At 44.1% G+C, this 17,187-nt stretch overlaps 1 protein-coding gene across 2 annotated transcripts; it reads right to left on the bottom strand.

Annotated features, from left to right (window-relative positions):
• Positions 1-8,314: 8,314 nt before the first annotated feature.
• On the bottom strand, positions 8,315-16,446 carry LOC102526895 (olfactory receptor 2V2). 2 transcript variants are annotated; one of them, XM_031673263.2, is made up of 2 exons: positions 16,437-16,446; positions 8,338-9,275 (listed from the first exon to the last, which is right to left on the bottom strand). In XM_031673263.2, the coding sequence occupies exons 1-2, from the start codon at positions 16,444-16,446 to the stop codon at positions 8,338-8,340; spliced, it is 948 nt and encodes a 315-aa protein (XP_031529123.2). The 2 variants fall into 2 exon arrangements, with proteins under 2 accessions (XP_006211977.2, XP_031529123.2); XM_006211915.2 differs by lacking the exon at positions 16,437-16,446 and having other exon boundaries at positions 8,315-9,292.
• Between the last annotated feature and the right edge of the window lie 741 nt (positions 16,447-17,187).

The following is a 17,187-nucleotide window of genomic DNA, read 5'->3' on the forward strand; positions in this document are numbered from 1 at the left end:
CCCACTCACTTCCCTCCCCTGACATTTCTGACATGTTAGCAGATCTGTATCCTGGTCTGGGATGTCTGGATTTGTAATATGTGTGAGTGGCATTGTGTTCAATTTCATCTAATTTCTCCCTTTTCCCTTGTTGGTGTCTTTCAGCTCATCCATGTTGGCTGTTCACCTCCAGTCATGCTGAAAATCCTGGTCCCTACCCTACCCTGGAGGATTTCTTGGGAACCTGTACCCAGGAGGAAACTTGGTGGGTCTGCCCTCTTCTTACTGCCTACTACGAAGCCCCAACCTATGCTCATTTTTCCAGACCACATTTTTTAATCATCTGGTTCCAGCCCACCATCCCAGCTGGCTGTATGTCCCACACATTAGTGTTAGAGCAGGCAGATAGCTAGATATGAGTGGAGAAAGGGGAACACAGGCCAAATGGCAGGAATTGGGCAAAAAGGAGGGGAACGGGGCCAAATACAGGAAATCTTCCATCATGTAAACAACAGGGGTCCCTGGGCGGGGAAAGAAAAGCAGGAAGCTCTGGGCGGATAAGTGATCACACATTTTGGGGTGACAAGGGGCTTGGAGGCCAACAAAGAAAGATGAGAAAAGGCAGGAATCTCTAAATGTAATGTTTTGCACATTATGCCTTCATTTCAATAAAATTAGCCTTTCAGATTAGAAGAACCCATCATGCACCGACGCTATGACACTTCCAATCCAGGCTAAATAAGGACAAAAATCCCTCCTGCCTTCAGAAAGGTGGAGTTGTGATGAAAATCAGGGCATATGACCGCAAACCCCTCCCTCCCCAATGAACATTCTGCTCATTCATTTTTACACTCTGTGTAATCAACTTGTCAAAAAAACTCAGGGCAAGCTGCTCACCTGAGCCTGCCCGCTGTGCCCTTGAGAGTGTGTTATCCATCCCTTAATAAATCCCCACTTGACTTCCTTAACCTCTGTGTCTTTTCTCTGAATTCCTTCTGTGATGGGACAGGAACCTGGCCACCGGCAACATTAGGATCCTCAGCCAACTGGCCACTCACCTTGTAACCGAGCAGGACCTTATGGGGTCTTCTTGGGACAGACCCGCCCCCATATCCTCTGCTGTAGTTCCGCTCTGAAGTACCAGATAACAGTAACCAAAGAATGGCTTCCCTCCTGCTAAAGTACATTCTAGCCCGACTCTACATGGCACATGGTTCTCTCTTCCTTAGAGCACCGCCCTCCCACTTACGCACACTTTGTTCCAGGCACAGAAGTATCTGGAGATATGACTCGTTAATTCCTGGTGCAGACGACTAATACCAGACCAAGGCCCACTGGAGGAGGAGGACATGGTCTAATAACCACAGAAACAGAAGCCGTGTCACTAGGTTTTCTGGACATCAGTGCAGCCGTGTCAGGGAGGAAAGAATGCAGTCCCTGCACGTTCACGGATGTTTATCAGAAGCTCTGTTCCTTGCACTCTCACTATAAAACTCCCTGCCTCCCCTCCCCAAATCGGGCTCGCAGTCTTGAGGCATTCGCCTCCTGTGACCCAATTTGCCTGGCAAAGAAATAAAGCTGTTCTTTTTTGCTTCCCCCGAAACTCTGTCTCCAGATTTCAATTCAGTGTCGGAACACAGAGGCTGAGATTTGGCAACAACTTCTTACCTCACCATTCCCCTGACTACTTCCCTTTCCTTCTGGAATGGTCTCCCTGCCCACCCTGTCCTCTTTCAGGTTTGGCTAAAGTTTCTACCCCCTTGTGAGCTCAGGGACTCTCACAGGCCAAAGCTTTTGTGGAGCCCCACACCATCTCCTCCCTGCAGTTCTGTTTTCCTAGGGGTGGTGAATGTGAGCTCTTGATGGCAAGAGCATATTGTATTGTAACTTTTAAGCATGCGAAGGTTTTTTAACCCTCAGGTGTTAGCTCAGGACCACACTCAGAAAGAACCAAATAAATGGGATTTTGATGGATGGCCTTGGAGGCAGGCAATGCTAGAAGCGAATTTGTCTACTCTACGGAGAGGCCCAGAATTGTCTTAACTGGGTGGCCCTTGATGTAAGTCCCCAAGAAGTCCTCTTTGGACCTCTGCCAGCTACCATAGTGGGGCCTCAGGAGGCACATAGCCATACTATTGTCCCAGGAAACTCAGGAATGATGGAGGCTGTTGGGTAGAGAGAGAAGGGCCTCAGCCCATTAGAACATCCTCAGTGGCCTTTGGCAGCTCCCCCCAACCAGACCCTTCCTTGCCAGCTTATCCTTGCCAGGCTCCCAGGTCTGGCTTTCGAGGTCCCCATAATTGTGACCCATCCTCTGCCTGCATGTGTTTCCCACTGCTCTTCAAAGCACGCATTCCACTAAGTCCCACCACAGCCATCCTCTCCAGGGTGACTTGGCTAAGATTCGTAACAGTAAGCAAGAACTAGCACCAGGTCGTGCTATGTGTCGGGTCTGCGCTTACACTCATAGACTTTGCTGGTTTTACTGTGACAACAACATTCTGACGGAGGTGCTACTCTCACCATCTCACACATGAGGACCCGAGGCACAGGGAGGCTAGGAAACGCGTCAAGGGCAGCAGCTAGGAATGATGGAATAGTCCAGACTCTCCTCTTCTCCCTGCTCCGCTAAACATGAGCTCTATTTTCCTAGGTCCAACTCAAATCGTTGTGCAAACTTCCCTGGCTAGTTCAGACCAGTGTGAGGGCACAAGGCTGTATTTTAATAATCAGCTTAAAAAAATCTTCAACGGCTCTGTTTCTTGTGTCTAATTGTACCTTCACCTTTTGGAGAAAATGATCCTTCTTGCATTTCTTTAAGAAGAAGCTCCCAAAGCAACACCAACTCACATCTACCCCTTATTTTCTTGTCTCTTGGCTCTCTGCTGCCCACCTGTGGCTGTTGGTTTTCCTGGGCAGGGCAGGGTAATCTCTGATCCCAACTCATACAGGCTTTCAGAGGGTCACAACATACAGGATCGATCCCTGCTCTTTAATAAATTTAAACTACTCAAACACTTAAACATAGTCTTTGCAACTTTTTTGTTTTTATTTTCATTTTTTGGCGGGGGGAGGTAATTAAGTTTACTTATCTATTTTTGGAGAGGAGGCGCCAAGAATTGAACCCAGGACCTTGTGCATGATAAGCATGCGCTCTACCGCTTGAGCTACCGCCTTCCCCCCAATTTTTCACATTCTTAAAAATAATTGACCTACCTATTTGAAATGGAGATTTGCCACGTGTATGCACAGAAATCCCCGAGTTGCTGAACTGGAAACTTGGCGGGAAAGGATTTAGTAAAGTAATTGTGGCCTCTGAACAATTTTTAACTGTTTATTATAGAAAATGTCAAGCATATACAAAGGCTAGGGAGGTATCAGAAACCCTCACGTCTGTCCCTTTAAACCAGATTCTAGTTCCTCTGTCCCCCTACTGTCTCACGCATATTCTCTCTCTCATTTCCTTATTTTAGAAAAATTTTAAGATCAGAGCTGTATTCATTGAGACTAGTTATGAGATTATTATAAATCTTGTTTCATTAAGAGCATCAGTTAGCTCATTGTATGATGTGCCTGGACATAAGGGTAAACCCGTGGGAGTCTTCTGTGACCCAGAACTTAACCATTTTCTGGGTGTTAGTCGGTGGCCAGTATATATTTGTCAATTGAAAACTTGGTCTTTGTCCAGGAAACGGAATCGAAGACAAAGACTATATAAAACACGCACATAAAATGAAATCGGAATTCACCGGGCTGGTGAAAGCAAAGACTGGTAATCATCTTACGTTTGGGTAATTGTAGTACAAATTCCCGCCTCCCTGGATTTGGCTGAATTAAGTTTCCTCTGGATTTTCTTCCAGTCCAGTCAGTGGTCATAGATAAACAGTTCTGGTTGAAACACTCAAGACGCTTACAATAGATTGAGGGGTGCAAAATCTGGAAAAATCTGAGTGGGCAAGGATTTAATTAGAGAATGTTTCCTGGGAGTGGAGACTTTAGACCAAATTGAAATTAAGACAAGGCAAAAAGAGGGAGTAAGTTTGAGGAGGATAACCAGAGATTCAATGTTGTAGAGCTTAAGATTAATATGGTGAATAGGGCATTTACTGATCCGCCACTGGCCATCAGTTGGGGATCAGTAAAGTAAATTATGGTCCATCCAAACCATGGAAAACATGGCCTTTCTTGAAAAGAGTGAAATAAACTTGTGGCAGTGATTGCTTTGGGAGGTGAACGAGGTGGCAAGAGGTGAAAAGGAGACACTTTTCACTATGTATCTTTTTCTATGTTTTCAATTTATTATCATTAAAAAAGGCACACAATAACTTACATGAACAATTTTGAGAATTGTAGGCAAAGAATGGAGGGTTTCATAGAAAAAAGCAAAGACTCTTGCTTTTTTTTTTTTTTTTTTACCACGCCTAAGTGATCGTCAAAGACAAAATGCACTGGACAATTAAAGAGATGATTTTATTCAGGCTGTTGTCACATGGAGAATATTTGGTAATGAGGAAAGTTCTCAAAGAAGAGGAGGATAACTTGGGGTTTTATAGCACAAGGGAGTCACTTGAGGAAGAGTGGTGGCAGCTCATAGCTTAGACTGTGTGGGAGCAGGGTGGTCTTTTGTGGTTGGTTCCTTAGCCATTTGTGGAAGCACAAAAGGGTGGAGGGATTGCGTAATCATTCTGTTTTCAGACAACTCAGGGTTCATGAGCCAGCTCATCCAGTTTCGCAGCCGTAAATATCATCTGTATTCTGAGTTAAGAAAAGTCATCCAAAATTTGGAAATATGGCTGGAGGATGAATGCATGTCCTTTCAAAGTCATTGTTTCACAGGCTCACCTAAGGATTATTTAATGCTCTAGGAGAATATACATATGTTTGCCTTTGCTATTTACTGTTTAATTAGACCCCAGACATTCTACCATTAACTTGTAAATTCTGCTTGATGGAAAAAATAATCCCAAAGTTTCAATGTATTATTCTGCAGGACATTGACCAGTTTTGTACCTAACCTAGTATTATACTCTGTCAATTCTTTATTAGATTGATTATAAACTGCCAACTCCTCAAATGCTCTTTTTTAATTGAAGTATAGTCAGTTTACAATGTTGTGTCAATTTTTGGTGCACAACATAATGTTTTAGCCACACAAATACATATATTCATTTTCATAATAGGTTATTACAAGATATTGAATATAGTTCCCTGTGTGATACAGTGGGACCTTGTTGGTTATCTATTTTATATATAGTACTTTGTTTCTGATAATTCCAAACTCCTAATTTATCCCTCTCCATCCCCATTCCACCCCTGATAACCGCAAGTTTGTTTTCTATGTCTGTGAATCTGTTTCTGTTTTGTAAATAAGTTCATTTGTATCTTTTTAAAAGACTCCACATATGAGCGATCTCATATGGTATTTTTCTTTCTCTTTCTGGCTTACTTCACTTAGAATGACAATCTCCAGGTCCATTCATGTTGCTGCAAATGGCATTATTTTATTCTTTTTTATGGCTCAGTAGTATTCCACCAAATGCTCTTTGAACCAGCTTTACCATCCTGTTGGTTGCTTCATCAATTAATGTAAGTGGAATAAAATACTTGACACATATTTACTTTATATTTATATGAGAGTCAGATGTTTACCTTTCAAAAAATTATATGTGGACAGCTTTGGAGGTGCTTCTTGGTTGTTTGGGTGAACTTGCCTGAGGGGGCAAGTAAACTTTGCTGAAGAAGTATACCTCATGGGCCACTTGAACCCAAGTGTGGCTCCCAGAATGATTCTTAGGGGCTAAGAACTTTATCTTTGCTGAGTCTCTGTTTTTTGCTTTTGGTGGTCTGTGTTTGTGTCTTTGCTTTTGTTTTTAGTTCTTGGGCAAGATTGGCTCCTGTTCTGTGCTGCACATGACTGACAAATTATTCCCATTGATGGCAGCAATAACTGAAAATCTGGTTTCATGGTCTGACCATTTGGTGATGTATGTTGGATGGATGGTGGGGGGAAAATAATCCTTATTGTATGAGTTTGCATTTGCTGTGAAACTTTGACAAGCTCATACAGAAAAAGAATATAGAATTCAATTATTCCCTTTTCTTAACAGTTTTTAAGATAACGAATCAAAAATGAACATTAAAAGACAATGGCGACAGAGATGGAAAGAAACGTATCAAAGAGGAAGAATGTTAGCAGAAACATCCTAATCAATGACACGAAGAAGGGCTGGAGGGTCAGGAGGGCAGCATTCCAACCTGGAGTCCTGAGTCCTTGGCGAACTGACTCCACCACCTGGCGAGGGCCGCCCCGATCAGTCAGTTGGGTCTGCGATGGGGTGTCTCTCAGTGCAGGGAAACCTGCACGCCTCCATCTCCTGGGAGGAAATGGGCCTGAGATGGAAGCAGGAGGGGCCGAGGAAAGCTAGAAAAGGGAAGTTTCCAGGAGAAAGAAAGGCTCGTGTGCTCAGAACTCCTCTAGAATCTCCTCCTATCCTTTGAAAATAGGAGTTGACTGACGTTCTTGCGGGTATTTCCCAACCACAGGCAGGAAGTATGCCTGATGCCTTCCACCAGGGCTCTGGAAAGGTTCTGAAGAAATGCATTATGATTGGTCAAAATGGGAAGACAGTAGGTCTGAAAGAAGTCACCCAGAAAAACCTGGAAGAGAGAACTTCATGCTAAAACCCTGGCAGAATCTTTAGGGGTTAAGAAAATCTTTCCAGAAACAAAAATTGTGGCACAGAGAGATCATACAGCCCTCACCCACAAGGGGAGCACGGTGGGATGGGCTGGACCAGGACGGGAGGTGCTGCTCATTCAGAGCCAGCAGGGAGGTCGCACCCGTTTAAGAGACCCCTGGCTGGGCCCGGGCCAGCTCTTGGCAGAGAGGTTTTATTCCCTGCCACCCCTCACTGCCACCCATTGGTCCCCTCTGTGCTGTGACTGAGGAAAGTTGCTTCTGTTTTCACAAATCCTTGGAGACCCCTCTTCTGCCACATCTCTGTCCCCAGTCTGCAAATTAAACTCCAAGGGCAGGGGGCCTCCTGGGAAGTCCTCTGTTCATCTCAGCTGCTCCAACAAAGAAACTCTCCCAGGGGGAGAAAGGAAAACTGGGCAGTGAGGGCAAGGGACTTGACCAGTCTGAGCCCCAGTTTCCTCATCTGCAAAAGGGGTACAATGATGTTTGCCACAAAATGTTTGTACTGACATTAAACTGAGCAGACTATCAAGTCGTCCCCTCTGGTCGGTTCTAAGAATTGTAGTTAACTATTATCGCTGCTGCCTTCTGTGCTCTCTAAGCTTGGAAACAGAAAACAGAGCAGACACTTGTGGTCCTGCGGTTTAGTCTAACTTCCAGCACCCAGTCCCATCCTCTGTCTTCTCTTTCATGCAACCAAGAGTATTTTCTTCCAGGAAAAGATGGTTTTATTGAAACATGTGCAAGAACTGTTACAGAGCTTACAACAATACCGACAGTTCCAATAAAAATGTTTGAAAATAAGTTTTCAAGTAACAGATCAAATTCTCCCATTTATGTTTCAGCCTTCATCCCCCCAAAGGAAAAACAGTAGAGTCAATTTCCTGTTCTAGAAACTGAAATGGTGGCAAGTGGCTACCTTTGCTGGAGGACTGTATATATACAGCATTTTCATGTGAATTTTCTACGTGCCAGGTGTTGTGGAGACCCAATAAATAAGTCATTACCACTTTCCTCAGGAACCTCACTTTGTTCTTTGAAGACTATAACTGCTTTAAGAAATCTTTATAAAGTTCTCGGCGACACAGTGTGAAGGGTGAACACTCTCCAAGAGGATTTTACTAGCTCTGTTTTTGTCGTCAGGAAGCCCTTCATCTAACTCACTAAGGTGAGACTGTATATTAATTGGAAAAAAGTGACATCTCTGTGTACTCACAAGGAGCATAGCGGGACACCTGGCCCACAGTGGGTTCTGAGTCACTGGTAGAGATGAGCAGTAAGAGTTAAGGAGTCGAACTCTGGCAGTTTCTGATATCAGAAGTAAATCCAGTTCTAAATAATAAATGACAGAAATCTCAGATCATTACTTCTACACAGTGTTTGATTTTTACCAAGTTCTACATTCCATTTCAATATATTTTACAAAAGAAAAGTGTTTTTTGGGTGGGGGGAAGCTGGTGTTTCATCAGAGGCAGAGGGTACTGCTTTAAGAGTTTGAAAAGATCTCTTCTACCTTTCAGGTGTCATAAGCCTCATTATCATTATTTTTGCATAAGCCTCATTATTAATGAGAAAAACTGAGGCTCACATAGAATAGATTGTTTACTTGATATCTCGAAGTCAAGAGGTTGGCAGAACCAGGCACAGGATACTCTGGCCCTTCAGTGGTGGTTGACAATTCTGCGACGGTCAAGCCCCTTCCTCAGGGCCCCCATCACCTCCTGGTTCCTCAAGCTATAAATGAGGGGGTTGAGCATAGGAGTAAGGACTGTGTAGAAGACAGAGACCACCTTGTCATGGCTCGGTGCCCGGTAGCGCCTGGGCCTCAGATAGATGAACATGGCTGCCCCATAGAAGAGGGACACAGCTGTCAGGTGGGAGGAACAGGTGGCCAGAGCCTTTTTACGGGCCTGAGCAGAGCGCATATGGAGCACAGCCCCCAGGATGCGAGCATAGGAGGCCACAATGATGGAAAAGGGCAGGAGCAGCATGAAGATGCAGCAAGCAAATATCACGTTCTCAAAAATGGACGTGTCCTTACAGGCCAGCTTCAGCAGGGATAGCATCTCACAAAAGAAGTGGTCCACCTCCCTCAAGCCACAGTAGGGGAAGGTCATTACTACCACCATCTGGATCAAGCCATCTATTATCCCAAAGGCCCAGGAGCTCCCAACGATCTGGAGACAGACCCTCTGACTCATGAGGATGGGGTAGTGAAGAGGGTGGCTAATGGCCACATAGCGATCATAAGCCATGAGCCCCAGCAAGAGCCCTTCAGATCCCACAAGGCAGACGAAAAGGCCAATCTGTATGCCACAGCCCACAAAGGAGATGGACTTTCTGCCAGACAGGAAGCTGGCCGCCATCTTGGGCACATTGGTACAGACCAACACGAGGTCCATGAGGGAGAGCTGACTGAGGAAGAAGTACATGGGTGTATGAAGTCGAGGATCAACGTAGATGAGGAAGATGAGGAGGACATTCCCACAGAGGGCCACGGTGAAGACTACCATGACTGCTGAGAAGAGGACGAGATCAGTCTGGCTATGAGAAAAGATGCCCAAGAGGATGAAACCATCTGTGGATGATTGGTTCAACCCTATCTCCATGGCTCAGCTAATACTCCTGGTCACCTGAGAACATGGACAAAAAGATACTGGGTTGACTAACATATCTTTATTGACAGGACAATCACAAGGCCAATGGGGAAAAGAAATGATTGGTGCCCAGATCTCTTAAGAACAATGAGGTCTTCAGTTGTGATGATGAGATTTTGAACACAACCTCAGCAGAAGTTGGCTGATAAACACGTAAGGTAGTGCCTGCTTACTAGGTCTTCCTGAGTAGAAATCAAAGTGCCTTCTTATAAAATCTTTCTGACTAACATATTCCACATGGCTTTCTGAACCATTTACTCACCGCCTTGTAAAACATCCAATTAAATTACTTGGGGCATATGAGTGGAACGGGATTTCTCTTGATTCTGGTCAAGAATGTTTTTTCTAAATATGTTATGTGGAAGAGAACCAGAGACATGGCCCGATTTTACATGGACAAAATTCAAACCAAGAAATAAAAGTCATGCATGTTAAAAAAGACAAAACTCCCTCAATAATAGTGACAATATCTGAACTCAAGGAAAATGAAAGAATAAATAATTATAAGGAACTAGGTAAAAAGTGCTACCATATTCTGACCACAACCCTTGCGCTCATGCCCTCACCAGGTGACCCTTGTCTTCATCCTCAAAGACACTTCCAGCTTTTCGGTTTTTTCCTTCTTCTCTCTCTCATCAGCTTCCTTCAGATTTCATCTATCCCTTTATCCAAGCAGGGCTGTACAATCCAGGGCAGACATTTTCAAGCTGCTACCAGTAGCAAGGCAGTGCAGAATTTCCCCCTTCAATTTATATTAGCTGTCCATTGTTTTGTAGCACATAGCTCCAAATTTACAGCGCGAAGTAAAATAGGAAACATTTATTATTTCCCAGTTTCTGTGCATCAGGAATGGTGGGGCAGCTTAGTTGCCTCTGGCTTCGTAGGTCTCACCTGAGGTTTCCATGAAGCTGTTGGCCAGGTTGCCAAGATCACGCATGTGGCTGTCAGGCTTTGCTCCTGCTCCACAGCGCAGCAGTTGACCTCCTCCAGGGCAGGTGACCCAAGAGACAGTGAGAGCACAAGCACCGTAGTAGAAGCTGGAGACTCACAATCTAATATTGGAAGTCACTTCCCATGAGTTGTGCTGAATTCTGTTTGTTGTACATGAGTCACTAAATCCAGCCCACATTTAATGGGAGAGGAAGACACAAAGGTAAAAATATCATGAATCAGAGGCCAGTGAGACCATCTTTGAGGCTGTCTAGCATTGCCTTTCCCGTTTCATCTCGAGTCTTGATCACTGATATAGATAGACTGGACTCAGATTAATTTTAACAAATGATCTTGTCATATGAGAAAGATGGTGATTTGCGATTTGCCTAGAAAATAAAAGAATCAAAGAAGTTGTCAGTCTGTCTGTCATCTGTTGAGAAGAGGCAGGGCTCTCTGCCTGGTTCTAGTGACAGGCAATACCAAATTAATAAAAATAAAGTTGTCTTTTGCATCCCACAGCACATCACATTCCTTTTTCTTTTGACCTCATAGTGATCCTGCGATGAAGGTACAGTGATTTTATTAAAACGGGCCATCTTGTACAGATGAGAAAGTGAGACTCTGAAGGGTTGGCTGGGTTGCCCAAGGTTACATAGTTAGTACCTGTGGAACCAAGACTTGCTAAGGGGACTTTACAATCTAAGTTCCAGGTACCTCACATTAAATCAGGCTGTTCCTGTGCAAAAATATTCTTAGAAGGGCAAGTTACCTTATTCTCGAGAAATTCTCAGAGGCTTCGAATTCCTTTTTCTCTAATTCTTGGCTCATTCTGCAGCCTTCTGATCCCTCCTATGGACTCAGATATTGAAGATCTTTTTGCTCGAGAGCAGTTTTGGTTTACTGCTGGATATAGCTCTCAACATTATTCAGTTAATTAGACAAGGAAGCCATTAGATTGAGTGGCCTTTGTAGCCCATGAGGCAACCCCAAATCTAAGACTGTAAATATCTCAAGGTTAAGACATAAAAATTCTAAGGACACCCAACCACCACAGCGACTAGACTTTTCCAATGAGTCAAATACTTCAGCATAACCTATCAAATAATTTCTTTGTGTTTCTTCTGCTTATTCTGTGTAAAAGTTTTTCTGCTGGTTCCTGTCAGTAGAGCACTCATGACCACTTATGGCTCGGCACTGCCAGATCGGAATTGATTTTTGCTCAGATAAACTCTTAAAAGTCTTCATAGTTTATCTTTTGACAAAATAGGTGAATACATGAATGTAGTTAAGTTCCCGTCTTGTGAGTTGGGTAGACTGCATAGGATTCTCTGTGCCTAGATGATGTATTTCTGATCCTGTGGAACTCAGGGAGAAACCTCAGAGTGGTGACCCTGAGGCTGAGGTGGAGAAACCAGAGAATCCATTCGCCCACCTGTCTTTCCAAATGACACCAAGATCTTCACTGGATTCCAGACACCCCTCCTAAGACCCAGCCCCAAACTTCCAATTCCCTGCAGAACGTACGGAATTACATTCCTTGCTGACATCTCAAGTGGAAAACAACTAGGCATTAATTCTTACGTACACACCCCAGAAAAGCAATGTCTCCTCTTCTTTCCATATTTCTTTGAAATGATACTTAGGGTCCCAATTATTCAAGCTCAGAATCACCCATGCTGGGTATCAATGCGCTCCAAATTAGATCTCTCTCCAGGTCCTGGAGATGTGCCCTTAATGGGGACTCGTGCTTTTTTACAACTGACCCTCTATTTCATCCTTCATATTACCACTGTATTCAGAGCATTCACTGCCAGCATTCATGCAACGAATGACCTGCATGTACTAGGAGTTCACTTCTAGATCCCTTTCTATGAGGGGCAGTGCATGATAACATAATAAATATTTTCAAGTATTTTCAAATGGCAAGTATTTCTCTGCAAATACATGACAGTCATTTCTAGGAGACATTTACGAGGCATCTATCAGTCTACCTTACCTCACTGTAAAGTCAAAACAAGGAGACTCCATGGAACATGCTCTTTGTGCAAAGACCCAGGGTGATTGCCTAAACTAGGATGGGTCTGCTCAGATCCATGACCCCGGAAGTGGGCCACTAAGTTCTGTCCATAGACACACCCAAGAAGATATGCCCAGGTGTCCTTGCCAGCAACAATACCCAGGTGTGATCTGGTGGGAGTGGTGTTCTACAAAACAGATTCCTATTCCTACAGCCTTAAATCCATCTTGGCTATGTCAAAACTTAACCAACCAACTGAAAAAAATCAAGTGCCCTCAGACCTCATAGCAGGCATTTCCTTCTCCTGTGTTGAGGACGCTCAGTCTTACCTACCACGTGCAGAGGCGCTCAGTTGCATGTACCTTCAAGGAGATGCACTACACACCCTTTATCCCTTCCCCCAACCGCATACCATGCGGTTGGTTAATGACATTGCTCTCCCTCTCCTGGATGGCTCCCTTGAACTCTGATTCTTGTATCCACTGTGTGCCGTACACAACATCTTTCTTGGGTGTCCAATGGGTTTTTCCTTCCCAAAGTGGTCAAACTGAACCCTTGGTCTCTCCTGGAAACACACACCTACTCTCCCCTCTTCTCAGCTCAGTTAATGAAAGGTCTGTTCAGTTGCCCAAGGAACAACACGCAGTGTATTCTTGACTCCTTCTCTCGCACACATCCCAATGTTAGAAACTCCTCCTGGCTCTTCCTCCAACATATATTCTCCCCCCGACCACTTCTCACTCCTGCTTGCCCCACCTGGCCACATCATCGCTGCTCCCCTAAATGAAGGCAATGACCCCTGACCAGACTTGCCTTCCTCCCCATTCTTTGCTTGCCTATTTGTTTGTCACACAGCACTGGAGTGAACCCACATCCAGAAGAATAAAAGACAAAACTCTTGAAGAATAAAGCAAGATTTTTAACATCTGGTTGGCCCCCCACCACTACCTAGATCTTTCATTCTGCTCTCCCTGGGAACTGTCTCCACTCAAGTCTCACTGGCTTCCCTTCTGTGCCTCCCACAGAGCAGACAGACATAAGGCTTGCTCTTCCCTCCACATGGAATGGCTCTACCCAGATATGTCCCACCCTCTTCCCTCACCTCCTGCCCACCTTCTCAGCCAGGCCTTCATCAACATCTATTTAGAGCTGACGTTCTTCTTTCCTCCTCATTCCTTCCCTTATGTGTCTTACTGTGTTCAGCATCATCGGGCATGCTACACTTAATTCATACAGATTTGCTACACTTCTAATCTTCCAAGTAGAACCTACATTCCTGGATGTTAGTTTTGCTCACGGTGGGATCCTAGGCTCTTAGGACAGTGCTGGGCACATATTTCGTTCTCAGCAAATATTTGTTGAATTATTAATTGTGTTACACAAAACAACTCAAGAAATTATTCTGGCATCTCGCGTCCTCATTTCTTGCTTTGTAACAGCATTCTTTTCTCTGGGTGTTTAGTTAATAGCTTCATTTTTCTTCCTAGAAATGACACCATAAAGGAAGCCATCTTTTGGGGACAAAGTGACTCTATGCTCCATGTCTGCCCTTTCTTCCCTGCACCTTTATCGGCACCTCTCCCCACTCACCCTTTGTCTTCCTGCTTTAGAAAACTCTTCAACCTAGGAACCCATCGCTGTGCCCCCTAATCTAGACAGAGGGAAGGAAGAAAGACAAAGGTCAATGGGACAGTAAAATAAGAAAAAGGGAAAAGTGGGTCAAAGGAAGAGGACTAGAAGAATGAGAAGAGACACAACACTGGAAGGTGTATACCCACCCCCTCATGCCCCCAAAAGAAAAAAAAAAGCTAATAGAGGCAGAAAATAGAAGAAAGACAAAATGCTGATAAATAGAAATGAGAGATGACTAGCAATCAGTATTAGAAACTTCCAAGAGGAGAGAACGGGGTGACAGGAAAAAGACCTCACTCACTTTTAAGTGGGTTCCCTGGAGAAAAACAAATTCAGCAGATTCCCCATGGAGGAGATTCCAGCACCAAAATCGTTTTATTGTCCTTCCCTGTGTTTGTACTTACTGGGTCAGAGAGGATGAGGAGGAGCCTCCCAGCTCTTACCTCCTTCCTCAGCCCCCACCAACCTCTCAGCCAGGCTGTGATGTCCAAGTCGTCCTCAGCCTCCCTGTGACGCTCTAGCTCAGACAGCGGGGCTCAGACAGACAAAAGCCTTCTCTCAGCAAAAAAAAAAAGAAAAAGAAAGGAAAGAAAAAAAAGGGGGGGGGAGAAAGTGGACTTAGTCAAGGACATGGTGGTGGGTAGATGAGGACAGAACCAGGATCCGTGTGTCTGAGCCCACCTCTCATGCCCATCCATCTGCAGTGGGCTGCCTCTCAGCCTGGGCTGCAGAACCATCTCCCACTGCCCATGCAGGAACTTCACACTGAACCTGAGTGAGGAAGATAAAGCTGTGAAATCCCAGGGGAGCCCACAAACTCCAGCCCTGGAGCAGGAGCTCCCAAGCTTACAATTAAAGAAACCCAAAGAGGGAGCCTGGGACCAGGAGCAGGGCCAGTGGGACAGCGTGAGGAAACGTGGTCATAAGAGGGGCACAGGGCAGCCAGGGCACAGGAATGGGGGGTAAGTTTCTTGCTGATTTACCTCCCACCTCAGACACATTCCAATGGTTCCCCAGCTACCTCCAGGGTCTACATGGGGTCTGTACCCGTGATTGCCCCAGTGGGCCCTCCCTGCACTATTCCGTTCACACCTGTGAAGTCAGCCTACATCTACTGGGGCCCTATGACACGCAGAGCACCGGGTGAGATGCTGTACTTGACTCGAAGGTGGGAACTGAGCACAATCCTGGCTCTCCTAGTGGGAGGGAAGGAAGAGCACTTACCTTTGAGAGAGTCAGACTGTGGCATGGGAGCTGCGTGTCATCCCAAACACTGTCAGATGTTTATCTAAGCTCAGTGCACTTCACAGTTTGCTGTGGACAGTTACTTATCATACCTTGGGTGTATAATCATGGGTAACACCCCCTTTCACTTTCAAGCGTGTCCCAGGTTAGATGATAAATCTTATGGTTACTCTACTTACTGGCTTTATGTTCTACAGAATCTAGTCAATTTTCTCACTGGTCAAGATGGTGGCAATTCTTTAGCCAAATGACTAAGTGGCCAGACTTACTTGTTTCTTCTAGATCTTTATATTTTTAGGTGTCTGTAGTATAAGCTCTGACAATGGTTTTTTTGTTTGTTTGTTTTCTGTTGTTGACTTTTTTTTTTTTGTAATGCAAGTATCTGACTTCAATTTGACTGCCAAGTCATCCACTTCAACAGGGCTGTCTGGGAGGAACACTCTGCCAGCCGCACAGCTAATAAAGAGCCAGGCTGCCTCTCCCTCCTGAGGCTCCTTTGTTTCAGCGATCTTGGTTGATTTCAATAATTGTCCATACTCTCATCACCACAAGGTCAGGTGCCAAACAACTAGGAGCAGCCTCAGTGCCCTAGAGCCCATTAAAATTATTCAAACTCGCCAACCTGAAGGCTGCTTACTCCTCCTTGCCCACTCTTTCCTGCGGAAACCACTGTTCAAGCTCTAGTCCATGTTTTTCCCTTGCTCCCTCTGCCTCCTGAATGACTCCTCCTGCCTCCTTCCCTTTCCCTAAATTTACAAATACATCTGTACTGTTTCTCAGAGAATCCTTATGATATTTTCAATGTCCTTAGTACCCATAGTGATGTCTCATTTTCCATTCCAGATAGTAATAAATTTTGGCCTCGTCTTTGTTTCTTGATCGGTCTTGCCAAGTGTTTTGTCAATTTTGATAATATTCCCAAAGAATCTTGCTTTGGTTTGTTAATTTTCTTTCTTATATGTTTGTTTTTCATTTCACAAATTTCTGCTCTCCCTTCCCCTAGTTTTACTGGGATGTAATTGACATATAACATTGTTTAAGTCTAAGGTGTACAACGTGGTGATTTGGTACGTGTGTACCTTGCTAAAAGATTGCCATGATAGGGTTAGTTAACAAATCTATCACCTCACAAAATAACCTTTGCACTTTAGATTTACTCCCTAAGCGACTTTCAAGTATATAACACAGCTTTGTCAACTATAAGTCACTATGCTGTACGTTAGATCCCCAGAACTTTGTCATTTTTTTAACTGGAAGTTTGTACACTTTGGCCAACACTTTCCCATTTCCCCATCCACCACCTCTTGATAATCACCATTCTACTCTCTCTATTAGCTTTTCTAGATTCCACATACAAGTGATATCACATAGCATTTGTTTTTTTCTGTCTGACTAATTACATTTAACATGTTGCCTTCAAGGTCTGGCTGTGTTGTTGCAAATGGCAGGATTTCCTTACATGTAAGTACATATGTATACAGATATATGTATTTGGAGTCACAAATTAACTTTACTTAGTTTAACTTAGTGTATAATGGAGGTTGTACACTTAGAGAAAGTTTTTAAAAATTTGGAAATTGATCTGAAAGAAAGAATGTAATAATTGGAACAGAAGCAAGTCCCAAAGGAAACCGTAACACTAATGAAATCTAGAAATGTAATTTTCCTTAATATAACTGTGCTGATGGATCATGAACACATTTACCACATCTTCTTTATACATCCATGCATTGACAGACTTTTAGGTTGTTTCCATATCTTAACTATTGTGAGTAACGCTACAATAAATACGGAGTGCAGATAACCTCTTTGATATCCTGTTTTCATAACCTTTGGATATATACCCAGAAATGGCATTGCTAGATCCTGTGTTTAGTTCTATTTTTAATTTTTTGAGGAACTTCCATTCTGTTTCCATAGGGACTGTACCAATTTACATTCCCATCACAGCACACAGGGGTTCCCTTTTCTCCCACATGCTCCCCAACACTTGTTAACTACTAGCCATTCTAACAGATGGGAGGAGA

The sequence above is a fragment of the Vicugna pacos genome, chromosome 3 (assembly GCF_048564905.1).
Source record: "Vicugna pacos chromosome 3, VicPac4, whole genome shotgun sequence".
NCBI lineage: Eukaryota > Metazoa > Chordata > Mammalia > Artiodactyla > Camelidae > Vicugna > Vicugna pacos.